Raw genomic sequence first — 22,647 nt, 5'->3', positions numbered from 1 at the left:
GTCTGAGATTTAAAGCATTGCAGGGCCCAGCTATTGTCTTAGGAATCTGGGGGCCATATGCTAGACTAAACATGGTTTGTTTGTTTGAGTCCAGCTGTTTCTGGGAACGTAGCAACGGTGCTTCATTCTCATTCATGTGGTTGAGAGTTGAGCGCGTGTTATGCAAATTCTGCCACGAAGGGCCCAAAGTGAATCATATCTACCTATTTAAACAAGATGGCCTCTGCCCAGCCACCTTCACTGTTGATAGTGACACTTCAGAACCAAAGGGTTAGAGGCGTGTTTGAGCACACAGCACGATTGTACATGGAGCACCGAGGGAAACATGACACTGGGGTTAGTAAGGAGGCAGGATGTTGCTCATAGATGGGGCTGCTCCCTTTCTTTTTACAGGCAAATGTAGAGTTGAGGGAGCTTCCACAGCTTCCTGGTCTCTTGTCCCAATTCTCCTTGGCCATAAAACCCCCTTCGCTCTTATCTCACATGGTTTCTTAACACAAGAAACCTCCCTCCAAAATCTGATCTCAGCAGTGGCACAAATCCAAAAAAACTCCTCAGGAAATGCTAAATATGAAGATTGTAAATCTGATCTAGCTCCCATCATTCTACTATGAACGGTGCTTTTCAACCTTGGTCGCTGGAGAATTCTGGGGGGTGAAGTCCGCACACTTTCAAGTGGCCAACCTTGAAAAAGTACAGCTTAAAAACTAAGTTTGTGACGATGCAAACCACGCAGCTCCAACATTGCTTGTTTTCCCCTCTCATACATGTTCATTTAGTGACCGCTCAAAATTATGGCACTGAAAAAAAGGGATTTATGACCATTTTTCGCACGCCCATTATAGCACCCCATGGTCACGTGATCAAAATTCAGCCGCTTGCCAACTGAATCATATTTATGACGGTCGTAATGTCCTGGGGTTATGTGATCCCTTTTGCGGCCTTCCGATAAACAAAGTTCCACGGGGAATCCAGATTCACTTAACAACTGTGTTGCTAACTTACCAACTGCAATGATTCACTTAACGATTGTAGCGAGAAGAAGTTTGAAAAATAAGGCAAAACAAATGTTTTGCTTAGCAACAGAAATGTTGGGCTCAATTATGGTCGTAAGTCGAGGACTACTTGTATTCTCTTTTTCACTCCAGAGTTGTTATCCAGTGAAACGCTGATTAAGATACCTGGAAATCTCTTAGCCCATCTCACTAGTGATCCTCCAATTCGACAATTTCTGATCTGGGCAAATCTGCTGTAAGATCACACACATTGTCCACTCATGCAAACCCAGTCATAACCTAGCAGTCCTTAGTCTTCTCCTCCAAACTGCACTTTATTTGCAAAAGGGGGTGTGTGCTCGAGGACAACTAATGCAGTCAGATGAATTGCCTATATTTTAATGGCTTTGCTTTGTTAATCACCTGTGGCTTTCCAATAATTACAAGGTATGATGTCCTGTGTTGCCTAAGCTCAAGTAGTAAGGATCTCTGTGAGCTATTCCATATGATTACAGAGTAGAGTAAGCTAGTCCAGGCAAGTGGATCTCTGCTCTGAAGACAAAATATCCTTCAGCCCACATTTACCTAGGAAAAGATTGTGTGACGCAACCTTCTGCTGTCTAATGTTTGTTATATGGAGGGTAACAAATTTTGCTGTTCTCAATCAGACTTTGCTGCCAACTCTCCCTACAAGCCAACTCTCACCATCAGAAGGCAATGCAAAAAATGAGACACATCAGCCCCCAATCCTCTGATCATGAATTGATGGGAAATTAAATACGGGCCCAACAAGAAACCTTCATCCTTTCAAGAGGTGGATTAGTTCTTATTTGCTTGTGTCAGGCCTGTCTAAACTTGAGCATTCAGGAAAGAAAGACTCTCAACTCCATTTGTAGTCAAACGTTTACTTTTACTAAAGCCAAGTGGTTACGGCATAGCAAAGCCAGATCTGGGGATTTCCCGTGTAAACCTGGTGATCTTCCTTTGTCCTAGGCTCTCCCCCCTTTGGTCATCTTGGTGGTGTCCAATAAGCGTCACACTGGGTGTTTTGGTAACAGATTCATAGTTTGGTGCCTCTTTGGTGTGCATTTGCATTCTATTCACAGGCTTGTGTCCTTGGATCATTCAACTCTTGTCTCTGGTTGGTACTTCCGGTTCCTGTCATTCCCCCTCCTTATGTCCTCCCATCCACACTCCCCACACTTTATGGCAGGCTGCTATCACGATGAAGCAGGTGTGGGGGCAGATCTGACTGCTGGCCTGGAATGCCAATTACAAATGGGAGGCAGGGTACCCAAATGCTGTTTGGTTCATTATATGACTCACCACTTGAGTTAACTGTTTAAAGCAAAGTTTTTCAACCTTGGCAACTTTTAAGACACATGGACTTCAACTCCCAGAATTCCCTAGCCAGTTATAAACTCCACACATCTTAAGGTTGCCAAAGTTGAGAAACATTCTGCTTGAGCAATGAAAGTTTCTTCAACAACAACAAAAATCAGGCCCAAATGCATAAAACCCCTTCTTTTCAATATCATGGGGACTGAAGACTAAAATGATGAACGGTTGCAGAAATTGGGCATGGCTAGTCTAGTGAAGAGAAGGACCAGGGGAGACATGATAGCAATCTTCCAATATTTGAGGGGCTGCCACAGAGAGGAGGGGCTCAAGCTATTTTCCAAGGCCGGACAAGGAATAATGGGTGGAAACTGAACAAGGAGAGATTCAAGCTGGAAATAAGGAGGAATTTTCTGACAGTGAGAAGAATCAACCCATGGAACAGAAGTTGCCTTCAGAAGTTGTGGGAGCTTCATCCCTGGAGGCTTTCAAGAAGAGACTGGACTGCCATCTGTCAGAAATGATGTAGGGTCTCCTGCTTGGGTGGGGAAGTGGACTAGATGACCTACAAGAACCCTTCCAACTCTGTTAATCTGTTAATCATTTCATCCAAAACTGGATATGACAAGAAAGTGTCCCATGCATAGTTCCAGCAGGATCTGAATCCAGATTGCTTAAAACAAGAGGCCATCATTTGAAGGCAACAGACAAGAGCAGGCCGAACCAGAGTTGGGTTGCTCCGGGTTTGGCCCACTTCAGTCGAACCAGTAGTGGTACTTTGGCCTGGGTCGCAGAACCAGCAGCGACCCAGGCTGGCCACGCCCCTGAACCAGTTCCCTGGTCGCTGCTGCCGTTGCCGGCATGTTGTTTAATCGTGTACGTGCATGTGCAGTTCAATGTACATTGTTCTGCGCATGCGTGAAGAACAGTTTACATCAAACTGCACATGCAGGTGGAGTGCAAAGCGAACTGGTAGTAAAACCGGGAGCAACCCACCTCTGGCCTGAACTAATTTCTTTCTTAAGTTTTACCCTGGCCAGAAAAGTTGCTTTATTCCCCTTTCTTCTCCAAATCTTCCCAAGGGGCCAGGAGAGTTTATAACAGCAGGTCAGGAATCCAGAAATAAAACGACAAGAGGCCGACCTTAAGAAATACCGCCACACAACCTTTCCATGATTGAATTCCAGGCAAGAGGCCATCAGGGGACTATCGTGCAACAAGCCACGTTCTGCCAACATTGTGCTCATTCCACTGGCAGGGGCCTGTTTCCACCCCCAAGGGTTCAGATCAGGGCTGAGAGGGGGTGACTCAAAACCTCTCTGACTGACTCAGCCGCTATTAAGCGCTTCCCACATTATTGGTGAGAGCTCCTGAGATATTAGAAAGTGATTCACTCTGTAAAAAAAATCGTTCAAGCTGCAAAAAGGCACGATTTACACCCAACTACGGGAGATTTTAAACAATGACAAGCCTTGCAAACCAGAAATTTATCCCGCCTGGAGCCACACCTCACTGCCTTGCACTTGCAGCCTCGGGCCTGGGAGTGGGAAGGTGACTCACCACGTGCTCACGTCTTCTGGCAAACAATCTTGTTGACAACAAGCACGAAGGCTGAGAAGTGGTGGAGGAGAGAAATGGGGGGGAGAGAGGGTCCCTTCGTTCTCTTCTCCCTCCAATCCAAGGGACCCCCCCCCATCTCAGTTTTTCTGCAGGTGGAAGCCAACCACTGAGACTCCTGCAACGCCTTCGTCTTTGGGCCGTTAATCACCTTCTTCTTCCCCGTTTTTCAATTAGAGGTTCCTTCAGAAAAAGTGGCCTGCGAACTCTGTAAAGTGCTGCCCAGGCCAACAGCCCTGCTGTAGCTATAATTATCCTCCCTTGGACCAAACCCCCCTGGGGAGCAGCTGTCAGATGTTCTCGGGTTTCAAAGGGCTCTAAGAGCATCCAGAGGAGCTGAAGGAGGCGAGAAAGAGAGCTGCAATTCAATACTTTTGTTCAGATTTGGCTTCCCGTGTTGGCACTTAGGGAAAACGGTGCAGGGGGCTCACGATTCGAAATTACTAGATGGGTCGTTCTCCACTTCCAACCACAACCAAGCCCCAAATTTCTGTTGGCAAGACATTTGTTAAGTGAGTTTTGCCTCATTTTATGACTTTGCCGCATTTGTGAAGTGAATCACTGCAGTTATTCAGTTAGTAACATGGTTGTTAAGTGAAGCTGGCTTCCCCATTGACTTTGCTTTTCAGAAGGTCGCAAAAGGGGATCGCATGAACCCGGGGACACTACGACTGTCATAAATGTGAATCAGTTGCCAAGCTTCCCAATTTTGATCACGTGACCATGGGGAGGCTACAATGGTTGCAAGTGTGAAAAACCGATCACAAGCCACTTTTTTCAGTGTCGTACTTTTCCATGGTCATTAAATGAACTGTCGTAAGTTGAGTACTACTTGTATATTAAAAATTGCAATTTAAATGCAGGACCCATTCAATTGACTAAACAGACATCTGCATTCATTCAGTGAAATAAGGTACTCCTTGACTTACGACCACAATGGTGTTCGGAATTTCCATCATTAAGCAATGGGTTATCAAGTGAGCCGCATCCCATTTTACAACCCTTTTTGCTGTGGTTGTTAAGTGAATCCAGTTTCCCCTATTGACTTTGTTTCTCAGAAGTCCCCTGGGAAAGTTGCAAATGGCAGCCACACAACCCTGGGACTTTGCACGGGTTGCCTTGGGCCCAAATGTGTAGAGATACCGGAATGGCCATGTGACAAGATCAAGGGTGAGTCCCTTTCTTCAGCACTCTCATAAATCTGAATGGCCATTAAAAGAAAGGTTGTGAGTCAAGGATTGCCTGCGTGAGACACAGCCCTTATTGCTTAGCATGGGATGAGAACGTAAGAGGAATTATTAGATAGATAGATGATAGATAGATAGATGGATGCTATAAATATAGAGATAGAGATATATAGATGATATAGATATATAGATGATATAGATGTAGATGTAGATATAGATATATAGATATATAGATATATAGATATATGCAGTCCATGTAATTATAGGTAAACATTCCATGGGAGTATCGCAGTGTTCTCAAAATTGGATGTCCAGTTCAGCTATCCAGATAATTATCTCTAGCGTTATTTCGTGCAGACCTTTGAGGGCAGGGGTGTGTGTGTGTTTCAAACTTAATTTCATTGAGGGCCGCATCAGGGTTGTATTTGATTTCAGGGGGCCGGGGGGGCATGGCCAGCTCGACATCATTCGTGTTAGGGGCACCTGTGGTGGCCTGGGAGGGGCTGTTTGCTCCCTCCAATCCAAGGGACCTCAGTTTTCCTGTCAAGAGCAACTGCAGGTGGAAGCTCACCACCAACACTCCCGCAACCCCTTCATCTTTTGCTCCATGAGGGCTGTTAATCACCCCTCCATTTTCAGTTAGACCAGGGCTGTCAAACTCAAGGCCTGCAGGACGGATGTGGCCACCCTGGAAACAGCAGTGGACTGGCCTGCGGTGTCTCTGGCAGCGGAAACAGAGCTCGGGAGGGGTGTACACAGCTCTCCTGCGCTCCATTTTTGCTGGCAGAGTGGCATCGCGGGCCAGTCCTTCACTGTTTCCAGGGCGGCCCCACAGGCCAGATCTAAGCACCCTGTGGGTCGGATGCAGCCCGCGGCCCATGAGTTTGACATCTCTGTTCTAGGGAAGTAGAGAACGCACATTGAACAATGTGTTTAATATTTTGCACCACCATCTCAGCAAGGGGAGTCTTTCCACCCCCACTGACTCAGGGCAGAGGGAGTTCTTTTAGTGTCGCGCCTGATTCTGTTCAATTTTGGCCAGTGGAACGAGCTCCCTGCAGAGATCCGGACTCTCACCACTCTCCCGGCCTTCCGTAAAGTGACCAAGACCTGGCTGTTCCAGCAGGCCTGGGGCTGTTGATTAACTTCCAGCCCCATTTGATGGAATGGATGTTGTTGATTTTAATTCTGTAATTTTAAATGTTTTAAATGCTTTTACTTGTTGTGAGCCGCCCAGAGTCCCTAGGGAGTGGGCGGCATACAAATTCTATTAAAGTTTAAAGTTTAAGTTTAAAGACAGAGCAAGGCAGGTCAAAACCTGGTACTTTGGCACAGGGACCACTAATGGTCAGGCCACAAGGAGGCACCTGGACCCTTCCTCTCTCCGGGTGTTTTCGGGGTTAAACTGGGATTAAGTGAATCCAGGAAATCCTTAATTTACAACAGTTTGCTTAGTGACTGTTCAAAGTTACGATGGCAGTGAAAAAACTGACATATGACCATTTTTCACACTTACAACCATTGCGGTATCTCTATGATCACGTGATCAATATTCAGACACTTGGCAACTGACTGGTATTTATGATGGTTGCAGTGTCCTGGGGAGGTCCTGTGATCCCCTTTTGCGACCTCCCCACTAGCAAATTCAATGGGGGAAACAGATTCACTTTACAACCATGTTAGTAGCTTAACAACTGCAATGATTCACTTAACAACCAGGGCAAGAATGGTCGTAAAATGGGGCTAAAACTCACCTAACTGCTGCCTTGCTTAGCAACAGAAATGTTGGGGCTCAATGGTGGTCAAGGACCACCGGGAGCTGTTTTCCAAGCTGCTCTATGGGGTTTCCATCTTGTGATGGGCTGGGCATTAATATGTGGATTGTGGAGATAGAACTGTGATGGAGAACCTATGTCACTCCTGCCACAGGTGGCACCAGAGCCCTCTCTGTGAGCATGCGAGCAATCGCCCAAGCTCAGTTCCACCGCAGATGCGCACACACCTCCTGCTGGCCAGCTGATTTTGGAGTTCCCACCAGGCATGCGCAGGGGGGTAGGGCACAAGAGCGGAGTGGCATGGTGGTGTTAGTGTGTGCCCCCCCCCGCACCCCATTTTTGGTCACAGGAGGCTGCAGGGAGACTTGCTAGGTCCAAAACAGGCCATAGTACAAATGTGTGTCACAAGTGCATGTGGGGAGGGGGGGGGTGCACGCACATTGCATTACGGGTGTGGGCTCTTTCGGCATGCAATGACAAAAAGGTTACCCATCACTGAGATAGAACAAAACTCTGGGAATCCTAGTTTCATGAGTTTTCTGTGTAGTTCTACCACTTAGTTGCTTTCTTGTCCAATTATAATTCAATCTATGGCCCCTTTCAAACAAAAATGAAATTCAATGCAGAGAAAAGTATGGTTTTACACTTAGACAAGAATAAAAGCAAGCATTCAAGTACTGATTAAGGTCAATATCAGTAACTGTGAGAGAGATCTGAAGTCTCAGTGGACAATCACTTAAATATGAGCCGATTGTGTGCGGCGGCAGACAAAAAAGCCAGTGCAATCCTAAATTGCCTTAACGGAGGGATACAATCAATAGCACATGAAGTATTAGTACCACTTTATAAAGCCTTAGTAGGACCACACTTGGTATACTGCATCCATATTATAAAAAAATACTGAGTTTCTGGAAAGAGTGCAGAAAAGAACAACAAAGATGATATGGGGACTGTAATCTAAAACATATGAAAGCCTTTGTAGGAATTGGGAATGTCTATAGTGAAGAGAAGGCCTAGGGGTGATATGATAGCAGTGTTTTAATATTTGAGGGGCTCACAAAGAGGAGGGGATCATCCTATTTTCCAAAGCACCTGAAGGCAGGACAAGAAGTAATAGATGGAACCTAATCAAGGAGAGAAGCAACCTAGATCTAAGGAGAAACTTCCTAACAGTGAAAACAATTAACCAGTAGAACAGAAGTTGCCTTCAGAAGTTATAGGTGCTTCATCATTGGAGGTTTTTAACAGGAGACTGGACAGCCACTTATTTGGAATAGTATAGAGTCTCCTGCTTGAGCCAGGGGTTGGACTAGAAGACCCACAACTCTGTTCTTCGGTTCTGTTCTGTTCTCTTTGTGTATTAATTTCCTCAACCTGGCACCTTCAAGCTGCAACTGGCTGGAATTCTGGGAGCTACAATCTGAATCTGAAAAGACATTTGACAGTGACCAAGGTGGGAAAATTTACAAACCACAACAGCTGAACGGTCATCTCCAGATCAGCTCCAATGCAGGTTCCAGGCCAGGGGAATGACCCCAAGCAAAAGTTAAAACTACACGTATGCAGGGTGTTTCTATGATTTAGTGCTCCTACCTTTAGCACACTATTATTGCCTGAAAATAGATTTTCCTGAATCTATTTTGATTCTGACTTTCCAGCAAACTGTCAAAAGCAGGTCACTTCAAACCCCAGTAGAAGTAGCTGAAAATTACTAAATCAGATTTTTAAAGGCCATCTTCCAAGAATTTGGCTGGACGGGCAAACTGGAAAACGTGCAACTCAGAATAGCAAAGCATACAGAGAAAGCAGAGTAAGAACATCTACTTTAAAACAAAGTTAGGAATTTAAGTGGACAAAAAAAAAACTTTCTGAAAAGGGGATATATTTTGTCCAGAGAATACATTGAGAAGGAGGGGGGAAGGAATTGATTTTCATCTTTCTTGGCTTCACATCATGTTCCACATATGGCACAGCTGTATTCCTCTGGAGAGGAAGGTATTGCACAAGCCTTTGCTTACTAATCAAGCGGAACTGTTATTATTATAATGATTGTAACTAACACCATTTTCCCCATTGGAGCACACAGCACACAGAATATCACAATACAATAAACCAATAGTGAAGCCTAAACCTCTGGTCCCATTGACCGGCCAAGATTGGATCCTGCAATAGGGAAGCATTTAGTTGTAAGTTAGAAATCAGCCATTTTGGTGTCAGGTTGAAAGAGCCTGGCTAAAAACTGGGAGACAAGAGAGTTCTAATTCCATCTTATACATGCAAGCCAGGTGAGTGACTTTAGGCCAATCACCAGGAGACAGAGTTCTAGTACTGCCTTAGATATGAAACCAGTTGAGTGACCTTGGGCCAGTCACCAGGAGATAGAGAGTTCTAGTCCTGCCTTAGACATGAAAGCTGGCTGGATGATTTTGGTTCAGTCCCCAGCCCACCTCACAGGATTGTTGTTGTGGGGAAAAAAGGAGATGGAAGGAGTATTAGGTATTTTTGTCCCTTTGAGTTCCTTAGAAAGTAATAGAGGCGGGATAAATAAATAAATAAATCAGCAGACTGGATTCCTTTCCTTCTCCCTAAAGGGAATTTTCCCCCCTAGAAGACATCTACCAATGCAGGTCTCCATTAGAAAGCATCGTGCAAATTGTGTAAAGCAGGACAGCACAACTCATATGATGTCATTTAGCTCCATGAATGCTCTGTGTGGACTTCTGGGTCTGCAATGCAGCCACGTGCTCCTCAGCTCTGGTATCTGCAGCTCAGCTGCCAGAATTCCGAGCGATGGCCATGCTCGCTGGAGAATTCCGGGAGTTTGTCCAGGCAGGCAGGTGAAGGCTACCATTTATGCACGGGAGATGGGAGCAGTGCTACTTTCCCTAGCGAGCCCAACATTGATCTGTGGTTAGTATGACAAGCAGGCAGCTGGCCTCCTCAGAGTGCGCCTGCTGATGTGGTAATGTGGTCAGGGCTCCTTGCCACACATGAAGGGCAATCGAAACCCAAGTGGGAGCCAGAGAATGGCCTGGCACAGGGACAATTTCAACACCAGCAGAGCGCCTTGGATATGCATAACAAGGTGACCCCACATCCCTGCTGAGGGCCTTGCAAGAATGTCATGCACATACACACAACTCAGCACACTAGGGTGCCCTGGGGGAAGAGAAGGAAGGCTGTCGTGCATGCCCTCAGGACCACCTCATGCTGGTCAGCTGGTTACGGAAATAGCCGTAAGCAGGCACAATAAATACATTCTTGGTCTAGTCATTAAGGCACCAAGCTAGCAAGCAGAAGACTGTGAGTTCTTGTCTCACTCTAGTCATGAAAGCCAGCTGGGTGATTTTGGGTAAATCACCAGGAGACGGGGAGTTCTAGTCCTACCTTAGACATGAAAGCCAGGGTGGTGACTTTGGGTGAATCACCAGGAGATGGGGAGTTCTAGTTCTACCTTAGTCATGAAAGCCAGGTGGGTGGCTTTGGGCAAATCACCAGGAGGTGGGGAGTTCTAGTCCTGCCTTAGCCATGAAAGCTGGCTGGGTGTCTAATGGCCAATCAACCAGGAGATGGGGAGTTCTAGTTAGCCATGAAAGCCAGCTGGGTGACTTGGAGCTACTCTCTCTCTCTCAGCCCAACTCACCTCACAGGGTTTGTCATTGTGGGGAAAATAGGAAGAGGGGTGTGTGCTGGATAAGTTCACCACCTGGAGTTATTTGCAAAAATAATAGAGGCATGATACAAATAAATAAATCAATAATAAAAAACTTTATTCAAGATTAAATGGGTCCCATCCTTCCCTAGTTCAACTGTCTTGAAACGCAATCTAAATATAAAGCCATCTGTGTTTCTCAACCTTGGTCGCTTGAAGTTGTGTGGACTTCTAGTCCTAGAATCCCCCAATCAGCATAGCTGGCTGGGGAATTCTGGGAGTTGAAGTTTAGTTTAGTTTACTGTATTGTCATTGTACCTTGTACAATGAAATTAAATGTAATCTTCAGTGTACAATGACAATTCAGGCTGTGGTTGTTAAGGAATCATGTGTAATTATTAAGCACAACATCAGGTGGTGACTGATTTCCTCACTGACTTGACTTATTGGAAGCTGGCAGTGAAGATCACAAATGGTGATGATGTGACTGTGGAAAGCTGTGACCACTGTCACTGTGTGCCGGTTGCCAAGTGCCCCAGTCATGGTCCTGTGACTGTGAGGACACTGCGACAGCCACAACTTCAAAGACCGGCCATAAGTCTTCTTCTTGAGCACTGTTGTAACTTCAAATGGTTGCTGAACAAGAAGTCACTAAGTGAGGACTACCTGTATAGTCCAAAGCCCTTCCCTGTCTTTCATGGTTGACAAAGCATCATGATACCCCTGATGACAACAATTGGACCAACCACTTGGTGGGTTCCGTAGTACCTTGGGGTCTCTGGCCCAACACACCTTGAAGCCCACACATCTTCAAGCTACCAAGTTCAGAAACACTGGTCTACTGGTCTACATCAAAGAACACAAGGGTGACTAGAATACAGAACCAGGAGTGAGACCAGTTAAGGCTTCCCACAAAAAATCTGTGGAATGTCAAGGCCTGACAAAGTAGCCCATACTTAATAAAAAAAAGAAGGTTTTTAACTAGAATTCAAAGTCAGTTGACTTACCACCACCTAAAGATGGCTAAAAGTTGCTCCTGGAAACAGAATCCCTCAAAATAAAGACAATCTGATCTCTGAATCAAACTCAAATGAGCAATCCAATTCCTATCCTTATTCTTTCCATGCAATCAAGTTTATTATTTAAAATGGCCTACTTAGATCATCATATCAGTTTATAAATCCAAGTTACAAAAAATAATCAAGATATTAATTAACCATAAATTCTCATTTTGATTCACAGCATGATGAATTAAAGGCTCAATAAGCTAGGATTTAAATCATTCAATGTCTCAGATTTCCTAATCAAATATGACTCAAAACCTAAAGCAAATTATCTTACCATGGAAGAACAATAAAAAGGATTGGCGTATTGGCAAACAATCTGTGAGTAACTTATTTTAATAATTTCCAAGCACGCCTAGTTAGGGCCAGGCTGAACATCACCATAAGACAGAGTTCAATAATCTGGCATCATGGCCTGAAAGTCATAGTGGACAAACCATGAGTGGAAGCTTGGTGAAAGATTTAGCTGGACCTTTGGCATGAGACGCTGATGGGAACTGGTGATCAGGTGATCCAGTAAAACACAACTGATGTGGGTAGGCCAAAATTCAAGGTACAGGAAGTGGTGGATCCCTTAACTGGATCCCTTAGAATTGCATCCTTGCAGGGAACACCACTTTATAGATGGGAATCCGGCATAGAGATCAATGTTGTTTCTGACAATATTCATCTGTGGTTTCTGATAGTCAACTTATCTGTTGGCTAAAAGTTGTTCCCGGAAACATAGACTTGAACCTAGAGTAACAGAGTTGGAAGAGACCTTGTAGGTCATCTAATCCAACTCCCTGTGCAAGAAGGAGAATCTCTACCATTTCAGACAAGTGGCTGACCAGGATCTTCTTGAACCCCTCCAGTGATGGGGCACCCATAATTTCTGGAGGCAAAGCATTCGACTGGTTGATTGTTCTCACTGTTAGGACATTTCTCCTTAGTGCTAGATTGCTCCTTTCCTTCATTAGTTTTCATCCCTCAAAATAAACAAAATAAACTGAAGCTCTCAAAATAAAGGCAATTCGATCTCTGAGTCAATGAACTCAATATGGGAACCCAGTGCAGAGATGACTGTTGTTTCGGACAATGTCAATCTGCAGTTTCCCATTGGGTGGCCTGCTAAGCCCATCAACAGTCCTTGTAGAGTACTCATGTACCCATCTTTAGTCCAGGTGGCTTTATATGAAGAAAAACATAACATGCAAAGCACTGGGTTCAGATGTCATCATCTTTAAGAATGAACAGGGAAATCAACAGAAGTTGCGGTCAACAGAAGTCCTGCTGATTTTAGCAAAGTTGTACCAGAGGTTGATTTAACGCCCACATTCTAGAATTTGAATAGAAGATCTGGTGGAATTTTCCCACTGTTGTATAAAAGAAGACACCAATTTTCCCAACTTACACAAACCCAACTTAGCCTCTGGCTTCATGGCTATTCTATGCAGCCTCTGCATAACAAAACTCTCTGCTATTTTCTTCCTACCCCCTTTTTAGGGTCAAACAAAGCGCTTCTTGTAATGGGGATGTGCCTGCACAGAGCCTTTCCCTGGAAAAGAAATGGTTACTATGCCATGATTTCAAGGCTTGTCTCTGCTGTGAATTGACATGATGGAGCGCTGGGAAAGTCCTGCACCCTTTCCTGAAGGTGGGGGTGGATGTGGTAAGCCTCAAAGTTGCATATGCAAAGCACTTCCGTAGAATTTCAGCACAAGGCGGGGGGGGGGGGGGAATCCACAAGAAGCTTCTCTCCTTGCTTGGAAGCCAAGTAGCAAATGGATAAGAACACTTCGTTCAAGCCTCAGCAAAGGACTGTTCAAGATGTCATCATATAACATTAATTCCAGAGGAACAACAGTTTCTCCTCCAGAATCACCTTCCCAGCTTAATATGTTTTTAAAAAGAACCATAGATCACCCATAAATGCCTGGAAAACCCTCTGCTACTGAGGGACAAAAGAAGACCATCCACGATGACTGGAACTTTAGAAAGGGAGGCGAATAGGAAAAGAAAATGGGAAAACTCTGGGGCAGCAAGAAGGAGATTTTGTCCAACCTCAGTGACTGTACAGTTCTCACTGACCTCAGGCGACCTTTGCAAAACCCATGTTCCATGTTGCGAAGAGCATCAACTGGTGATAAATTATTCTAAAATCAAGATTTAATATGCTTGCCAAAGGTCTAAATTACTGTCCCTGTAATGAGGTTTGTGTTATGCAAGTCTAATCCTTTAAATATGTAGGGGAGGCATTTCATGCCCAAGACAGTTTAGAGGGCACAGCGCTGCCAAGCTGCCTTCAGTGTGCCAAAAAACTCAAGGCCACTTTGTGGGAGAACAGCAACTTGCCTTCCAGCAGTGCTCAAGTTATCTCGGGTAAGTCTCTGGTCCGGCCCACTTACCGAGCAAAGATTACAGAATAACAGAGTTGGAATGGACCTTGTAGGTCATCTAGTCCAACCCCCCGCCCAAGCAGGAGACCCTACACCATTTCTGACAGATGGCAGTCCAGTCTCTTCTTAAAAGCCTCCAGGGATGAAGCTCCCGCAACTTCTGTTCCATTGGCTGACAGCTTTTACTGTCAGAAAATTCCTGCTTATTTCCAGATTGAGTCTCTCCTTGGTCAGTTTCCATCCATTATTCCTTGTCTGGCCTTCAGATGCCTTGGAAAACAGGTTGACCCCCCCCCACTCCTCAAATATTAGAAGACTGCTCTCCTGTCTCCCCTGGTCCTTCTCTTCCCTAGACTGGCCAGGCCCAGTTCCTGCAACCATTCTTCATATGTTTTAGCCTCCAGTCCCCTCATCATCCTGGTTGCTCTTCTCTGCACTCTTTCAAGAGTCACAACATCTTTTTTATGGCGTGGCAACCAAAACTGGATGCAGAACTCTAGGTGGGGTCTTACTAAGGCTTTATAGAGTGGTATTAGTACCTCACTGGATTTTGATTGTATCCCTCTGTTAATGCAGCTTAGAGTGCATTGGCTTTTGGGGCTTCATTTTCTGCTTGACTTCCTGGAAGGGGTGTCCACAGGTTCTTTTAAGAACACCCAAGTCGGAGGGCTCCAAAACACCAGAGGCCCAAAATTACCATACAGGTTCCTAGGTAACACACCCACACCCACCCACCCACACACAAGCATTCAAAGACCTAGTGCTTGCTACTCCATTCTTTTCCACTTCTACCACCTCCTCCTACAGCTCCCCCACCCCCCACCCCACAACGATTATTTCCCAAGTTCTACTGCCAGAGAACAATCTCTCTTTCAATCTGCTTTAGGCTGTATTATGAACACAAGCCTCCTCCCCTCGCTCCCCAACACCATCACCATAACCCACGGCCGTTTGAAAAATACCCTTTCAACCAATCCTTGCATTGACGAGCTCTGCAAGACTATCCAGCAAAGGAAAGCTGAAGGGAGATTACATAAGCACAGTGGCGGTTTTGCTTAATGGCTGCTTTGCTTAATGACCACACTGTTGGTTCCAATTGTGGTTCCTAAATGACGACGGTCCGCACCTACTTCACACCACTGCGGTTAGCTCAACTAGAACACCCAAACCGTTAGTACAGCTCTCTCCTGATAAGTCTGATAAGAGATCTGGGAATTCTGGGAGTTGAAGTCCACATATCTTGAAGTTGCCAAGGTTGAGAAGCACTGCTCTAGTCTCATGACTCTCAATCACCATCTTTTCCGTTGCTTTAAAATACCGTATTTTTCGGACTATAAGACGCACCGGAGTATAAGATGCACCAAGATTCTGAAGAGGTAAATTTTAAAAATTTTGCCCTCCCAAGCCGCCAGGATCACTCTGGGGGCCTCCAAACCCTCTGCACGCCCCGTTTTTTGTGAAAAATTGATGTGCAGGGTATGGTTTTGGGAGGCCAAAAATGCTGTATTCAAGGTATAATAAGCAACCAGATTTTCACCCTCTTTTTTTGGGGGGGAAGGTACATTTTATACTCTGAAAAATATGGTAAATGAGATGCAACCTACTTCCAAATTTGAAAGTTCATTGTTTTAGGATCTGGTGTCCAGTCTGCAATAAACAGAATCCAGAGAAAAGCAAGCCCTTGTTTAAACCTGCAAAGATGAGGTTGGTCCACGGGGAACCTCCGGACAGCAGCTTCTGTGGTTCCTTGCCATCTGCTGCTTTTGTTGCCAATGCACACAAACTGTGATGGACCCGGAATACTTCCCCCTCCTCTTAATCCAACAACGCTTCAAAGCAGGTGAGGATAAAATGTTTATTTGGACAAATCAAATTTCCTGCAGAAATGCTTAGCACCCGTTGCTATTGCAGAACTCGCAAAAGCTGTTGGTATAAACGGCACGCGTTGCACTAGTGTGCAAAGAGCTACACTGGCAGAACTAAGCCTCGTGTGATTCTGATCCAAGGACATCAAGGTCTGCACCCAAAACTTCCCAAATTCTCCAATCGTCCTTGACGCCCATCAGATCTGTGACTTTTAACTCCCAATCAACTTAGCAACAGCTATGCTGAGTGAGGAGGATTCTGGAAATCCACCTGTCCAGAGGCTACTCAAATGATGGATGGATTCATACAGCCACTGTCCACTCTAGCTTTATAACATTCACAGGCCAAGACAACATTCTTCTCTATCATTGCTAGGAAATTCAAGTGCAGGAAGTAATTTTCATCAATACCTTGTTTGGAGACATCAAAACTGGTTGCTGCGGAAACAGATGGTTGATCATCTAAATTGGGGCTTCGGTCTGATCTGCAGAGGTTGTTTAGAGCACTGTATAATGGAGTTGGAAGGGTCTTTGGAGATCTTCTAGTCCAACCTCCAGCTCAAGCAGGAGACTCTGTGCTATTTTTGGACAAATGGCTATCCAGGCTCCTTTAGAAAGCCCCCACTGATGGAGCACCCACAATTTCAAGCTATTCCATAGGTTGATTGCTGTGTCCTTTAGGAATTAGGCAACTGATCAAGCAGAGACTCAACCTAGAAATAAGGAGGAATTTTCTGATAGTGAGAACAATCAACCCATGGAACAGAAGTTGCTTTCTGAAATTATGGGAGCTTCATCACTGGAGATGTTCAGAAGAGACTGGACTGCCATCTGTCAGAAATGGTGTAGGGTCTCCTGCTTAGGCGGTGGCGGCGGGGGGGGGGCTGGACTAGATGACCTACAAGGTCCCTGTCAACTCTGTTAATCTGTAATTTTCTCCTTAGTTCTAGGTTGCTTTTCTCTTAGTTAGTTTCCATCCATTGTTTCTTGTCTCGTCTTTTAGTGCTTTGGAAAATGAATTGACCCTATCTTATTTGCAGCAGCCCCTCAAATACTGGAACACTGCCATCATGTCACCCCAATCCTTCTTTTTCATTAAACTAGACATACCCAATTCCTGCAACCGTTCTTAGTATGTTTTAGCCTCCAACCTCCTTATCATCTTTGTTGCTCTTCTCTGTATTCTTTCCAGAGTCTCAACATCTTTTTGATGTGGGATGTGGAATATAATGTGGCGACACAAAGTGGATGCAGTGTTCCAAGTGTGACCTTACTAAGGATTTGTAAAGCCTTTATCTTATCATTTATGAAATGTACCTTTTTGGCCCTGCCTTTTTTAAGAGCCAACTTTGCTTCTACCTCTAGAAGAGGATATTCTTGAAGGACAAATCAACATGAAACCATTTTGAGACCCAATGCTCTAACATAGGTGATGGTGAACCTATGACACGCGTGCCTGAAGTGGCACGAGGAGCCATGCCGCTGTAAACCATTGCAGCCATTAAGCAGGTCACCGTGTGAGTATGACCTTTTTTTGCTGTGGTCATTAAGTGAATGCAATAGTCAATAGGCAAATTGCAGTTGTTAGGCAAATCCGTTTTATTCAATGGTCATTTTTGGCCAGAAATTGGAAGCAAATGCCAGAAATCAAGTCAAATTTCCAGTCACATGACTGCTGGACACTGCAAATTGCCCCAAATGCGAGCCAATTGCCAAGGCCCCAAAATCTGATCACATGACTGGGTTGAATCCAGCCATTGGAACTTTGAAATCAGGTCATAAATTCCTTTTGGGGTGGCTGTTGTAACTCAGACAGTTGCTCAATGATCTGTCCTAAATTGAACACTAGTGGAACACGGTGATGGAAACATTTCAGAAATCTAACATTTCAGCAGCAGGAGAGATCATTTTGCTAAGCTGCTCTCTTTACTGTAGAAATTTAGCCATTGTGCTCCAAAACCATTGTTCAGGCATGAGCCAAGGTGGCGCAGTGGTTAAATGCAGCACTGCAGGCTACTGCTAGATCAGCAGGTCAGCGGTTCAAATCTCACCGGCTCAGGGTTGACTCAGCCTTCCATCCTTCCGAGGTGGGTAAAATGAGGACCCAGATTGTTGGGGGCAATATGCTGACTCTCTGTAAACCGCTTAGAGAGGCCTGAAAGGCCTATGAAGCGGTATATAAGTCTACTGCTATATATTACTGCTATAATGCCTTCTTCCTGAGGCCAACTCAAAGTTCAGAAAAGATATTCAAGTTTTTGAAAATCCCCGACTTTCTCATTAGACGAGATGTTAAAAACCTAAGTTGTGGGAAGTGAGAAGAAGATTACAAAAAGGTTTGACTAGATCAGTGCCCCCCCCCAAACTTGGCAACTTTAAGACTTGTGGACCTCAACTCCCAGAATTCTGGGAGTTGAAGTCCACAAGTCTTAAAGTTTCCAAGTTTGGAGACCTCTGGACTAGATGCTGAAGACTAAAGTCTGCCGTATAATTCCCACAGCATATCCCCATCTTTTTTTCATTTGCTGTAATTCTTAAAAAGTCATTGCAACTTCTACTTTTAACACAGACATTTCATCAGAGGCCTGATTATTCTACCGTGATTACCTAACTGCATAAGTCAACCGAAGGACTCTGCAGAATGAGTTACACCACTGTAGCAAGAGGGCCCTTGACTCCCTTCCAGAATTCATTTTTTTTGAAGTATCTGTATTCATAAAGAACACCACTCTAATCCATCACTCCTTTATATGAGTACAGAAATAACACAATTCTGCAGCAGTGCCAACGGCAGAGAGATAAAGCAGCAGGACTTGGAAGATGCCAGGAGCTAAATGCAGGACAACGTGTAGCTGGTGCCACAACCTGTTGCGAAAAATTCAACCAGGACCTTAGCTTGTTCTCCGAAGCCAGCCATCCCCTTACGCTGTAAAACGGGTTACTGGTCTGGGCACAGCCAAAAAGGCAGCAAAGGCCTGGAACACAAGAAGGGTGGTAACGAAAGCAGCAGGCACACTTCCCACCAGGGAAAGCCTTCAGCACAACCACGTCCTCTGCATGAGGAAAGAGGCTATGGAACCACCACCACCTCAAAAAAAACCTGGGTCTGCAAGGTGGAATGGAAAAATGTCCCGTCCTTGGAAAGGCCTTCACATAAAACCAGGGTCTCCCCATGTCTATTCACACAGCAGCCCTCCTGGAACAGATGCATTTCAGCACAAGCAAATCCCTGGGGACTTGTCACCTGCGGAGGGCATTTACACAACTAAGCAAAAGAACAGCATCAGTTTCACGCAGCATTCCAGGAAGGTCTTGAGGCAGTGGTGAAATTCAAATTCTTTTACAGCTGGTTCTGTGGGCGTGGCTTGGTGGGCGTGGCAGGGGAAGGAGACTGCAAAATCTCCATTCCCACCCCACTCTGGAGCCAGAGGTGGCATTTGCCAGTTCTCCAGAATCGGTGGGAACCTGCTGGTTTTCACCCGTCTTGAGGTCGGTGAAAAGAATTAGCCAGGGACCTCTGAGCAGGCAGTTCAAGGGAGGGACCTCGTGAAAAAGAAGAGAGCTTTCTGGAGAAGACTTTGCATAAGACCCAGAGAGCTGCCTGAGGTGAGGGTTGGTTGGGAAGGAGGACCCGGAGGCCACAAGTTCACTTCCTCCTCAACCTTCAAACTCACTGAGGGTGATGTGAGGCCGGTCACTTCCCTGCCTTGCTGAGAGAGAATAAATCAGGAGGAGGCAGAGCTGGGAAAGTTGCCTGGAGCTCCAGAAGGAGAGGAGGAGAGAATTCTAATAGAAATCTGGAGAAATCAGGTTCTCTAACCCAAGCTGTGGCTCAGAGGCATGCCAGCTCTCTATCTCTCTCCCCCCCCCCCCCGTTCCTTCTGGAGAATTCAAACCCAGAGGAGCTTCTGCAGAAAAGCAACCCCTCCCCACACCAATAAACTGGCACTACCAGAGAACAATGAGTGGGGTGGGGGTGGGGAGAATGGATTGTCCCCCAGCCATAAATGCCCCCGATTTTGAGTTCGGCCTCTCTGCAAAAGGCAGTTTCCACCCTCTCCGCCCTGAGAAGTAGGCAACTCTGCCCTGACACTTGGGATCCGTCTTTCAAAAGAGAAACATTTTCGGCACTGCCCGACCCTCCTCATCCCCCCCCCTCCGGTCTCCCCGGCTGGCCCGAACAACAGATGCCTCTTTGTGTGAGCCAGCCGTCCCCTCCTAAATCATCCTGACAGCCAAGATTCACATTTACAGAGCGTTGGGAAAGCAAAAGGCAGGGATGAAAACAAACAAGCCTTCTGGGCCCAATGCTGAGAACTTTCCTCTTGCGGCGAAAGAGAGGCCTCCTCGAAAGGAAGAAAGGAAGGAAGGAGAAAAGAAGAAGAGGAGGAGGAGAGAAGACAAGGAGAGATGAGAAGAGGAGAGGAGTTTAGAGAAGAAAAGAGAAGAAAAGGAGAGGAGAGAAGAGGAGAAGAGAAGACAAGGAGGAGAGGAGAAAAGAAGAAGAGAAGAGAAGAGCCCAGGTACCCTCTAGAAGCAAATCTTTATGATGGAACACCAAACTTAAACTCCAGCCACAAATAGTTGCTGGAAGAACCAATCCATGTTTGTCTTTTTCTACTCACGCACGTGAACTGGAGCAATTCCGCCCGGCTATAAGAACCCAGAATGAAGGGCCAAAATAAATGATGAGGAAATGGCTTGGCCAGCCGAAGAATCCCCACCCTGTCCAACTTAGGCCGACTGCCTTCTCCCTCCAAGCTCCAGGAGTTGGAAGTGGATCGCCTCCCATGTCATTCCCAAGCGGGTGAGGCCTTCGCACACCCCATGGCAGGAAAGGAAAAGACCTCTGTGAATATTCTCCCAGCAAGAAAGGCCGATTTGGGGGAGCTCTCTGTGCGGAGGAGACCTTCAGCAATGGAGGCCAAAGAGTCTCCGCCAAGGGCCCTTCCAGAGGCTGCTAGACAGAGACCAAGTCCATGGGAACCTCTGCCCCACTTGGGCCTGTCTCTGAGGCAGCTCACCCAGACGCCTCGGGGCAGTTTGCAGACTCCGGGCAGTTTGCAGACAGGGCCAGAAGCCAGCAAAGGCTGCTCATCCCTTCCACTCAGGCAAACCCCCCCCCCTCAGCTGATCCCCCAGGAACTGAACCCTGGTGGATCTCCTGCCCTAGTTCCCGGCAAGGTATATATGCCCTTCTTCTATCAAATTGTGGTCTTGGCTGCAACAACCGGGCAGTCATGGTCACTTGTGAGGAAGCCACTCCAGCCTCAAATCAGGGTATCTGGGGAGGGGTGGAGCAGACTCCCAGGAAAGGCCCTGAGGGTAAGTAGGTTTCTAGGTCTTTAGCCAACAAAAGAGCTAGAAGTTTACCGACTTCTTGCCATTCTTGCCCTCTTGCCAGGCATTACTTTCATTTACTTTCATTTTCATAGAGTAATTGCAATTATTGCGATGTTTTGCTTGGGCATAAACACAATCAATGGGAGGCCTTGAATCGATGTAAAGTTAACCAAAACCAAACCAAACCGGGAATCCATGAATTCGACGGGGAACATTTTCACAGCTCATTGAAAGGTGTTTGGTTTCAACCTTCTCTCTTTGCTTCGCCCCCGTTTTCACTTCCGACTGCCGAGGTCTTGCATAGCAGGCAAAGAAAGGAAGAGCTGCCAAGGGCGGCGGGGGCCTCTCCATCCTCCGCGGAACTTTCTCAGCCCCCTCCCCAATGAGAGCCCCCCTCTTCCCAGCGCCTCCTCTTCCCAGCGCCGCCGGCATCCGTGCCTAAAAGCACCCGGGGGCAGCGGAAGGAGATGCTTGCAGGACCCGCAGGCGCTCATCCTCCGGAGTCCCCGGCCGGTCCCCGCAAGCGAGAAGCCTCCCTCCCCAGGGCGGCGGAGAGGCGGCCCGAGAACAAAGACTCCCCGTCGAGGGCCCGGGATCTCCCGGAGGGTCTCCTCCCGGAGGGTCAGTGGCCCTACCTGGGGATGGTGATGCACTTGGTGGCGGCACTCTGGGTGGTGATGGCCTTCTCCAGCTCGTCCAGCTGCCCGGTCTTCTTCAGCTTCTTGACCAGGCTCTTGACCGCCTTCTCGCACCACTTCTCCTCCTGCCCGTTCTGCTCACCCTTCTTCCAGCCCAGCAGCCGCTTCACGATGGGCGGCGTGAAGGGCAGGATGGACGACATGGCCGGCGCCGGGAGGAGGAGGAGGAGGAGGCCGGCCGAGGGCAGCCCAGGAGCCCCTCCGCCCGCCCGCCCGTCCGCCTCGCCCGCCTGCCTGCTCTCTCCGGCAGCGCCGGGACCTCCCTCGCCCTTCGGGAGCCCGGCCTCTCTCTCTCCCCGGCTCAGGCGGGCGGCGCGGGGTCCAGGAGCGGCGGCGGGCTCGGCCCGGGACAAAGCGGAGGACGCCGCTGCCACTGCCGCCGCCAACTTTCCGCCGACTTCTCCCGACGCGCCTCTAGCGGCGGCTGCGGCTCCGGCTGCGGCTCCTCCTCCGGCTGGGCGCGCTCCTCGTCTCCTGCGCAAAGGCGCGCTCGCTCTGCCGCCCGTCTGAGCCGCATGCAAATCGGGGGGCCGCCCCCTCCGAGGGGGCGGGGGCAGAGGGAGGCCACCTGCCCCCGAGATCCCACCACCACCACCGCCCGCCCGCCCGCCCGCTTCGGCCGGCGCTGGAACCCGCGGGAGGAAGGGAGGCGTCCGGCCCCAACCCGGCTTTGCCTCGCCCGCCCCGCCAGCCGCGCGAATCTGAAGAGTGGAGGGTCCCGGAGCCCGCGCAGGG

General features: G+C 47.1%; 1 protein-coding gene across 1 annotated transcript in view; it reads right to left on the bottom strand.

The window, feature by feature from the left end:
• The window catches only part of SMAD3 (SMAD family member 3), a 70,232-nt gene extending 47,856 nt beyond the window's left edge, over positions 1-22,376 (bottom strand). Inside the window, exon 1 of the mRNA XM_032232866.1 lies at positions 21,850-22,376. Coding sequence (XP_032088757.1) covers positions 21,850-22,055 — 206 coding nt within the window. The 5' untranslated portion in view covers positions 22,056-22,376. The remainder of the gene's footprint in view (positions 1-21,849) is intronic.
• Between the last annotated feature and the right edge of the window lie 271 nt (positions 22,377-22,647).

Source organism: Thamnophis elegans, chromosome 16, assembly GCF_009769535.1.
Source record: "Thamnophis elegans isolate rThaEle1 chromosome 16, rThaEle1.pri, whole genome shotgun sequence".
Lineage (NCBI taxonomy): Eukaryota > Metazoa > Chordata > Lepidosauria > Squamata > Colubridae > Thamnophis > Thamnophis elegans.
The sequence above is the reverse complement of the archived record's forward strand: the minus strand, read 5'-3'. Positions and strand labels throughout refer to the sequence as shown.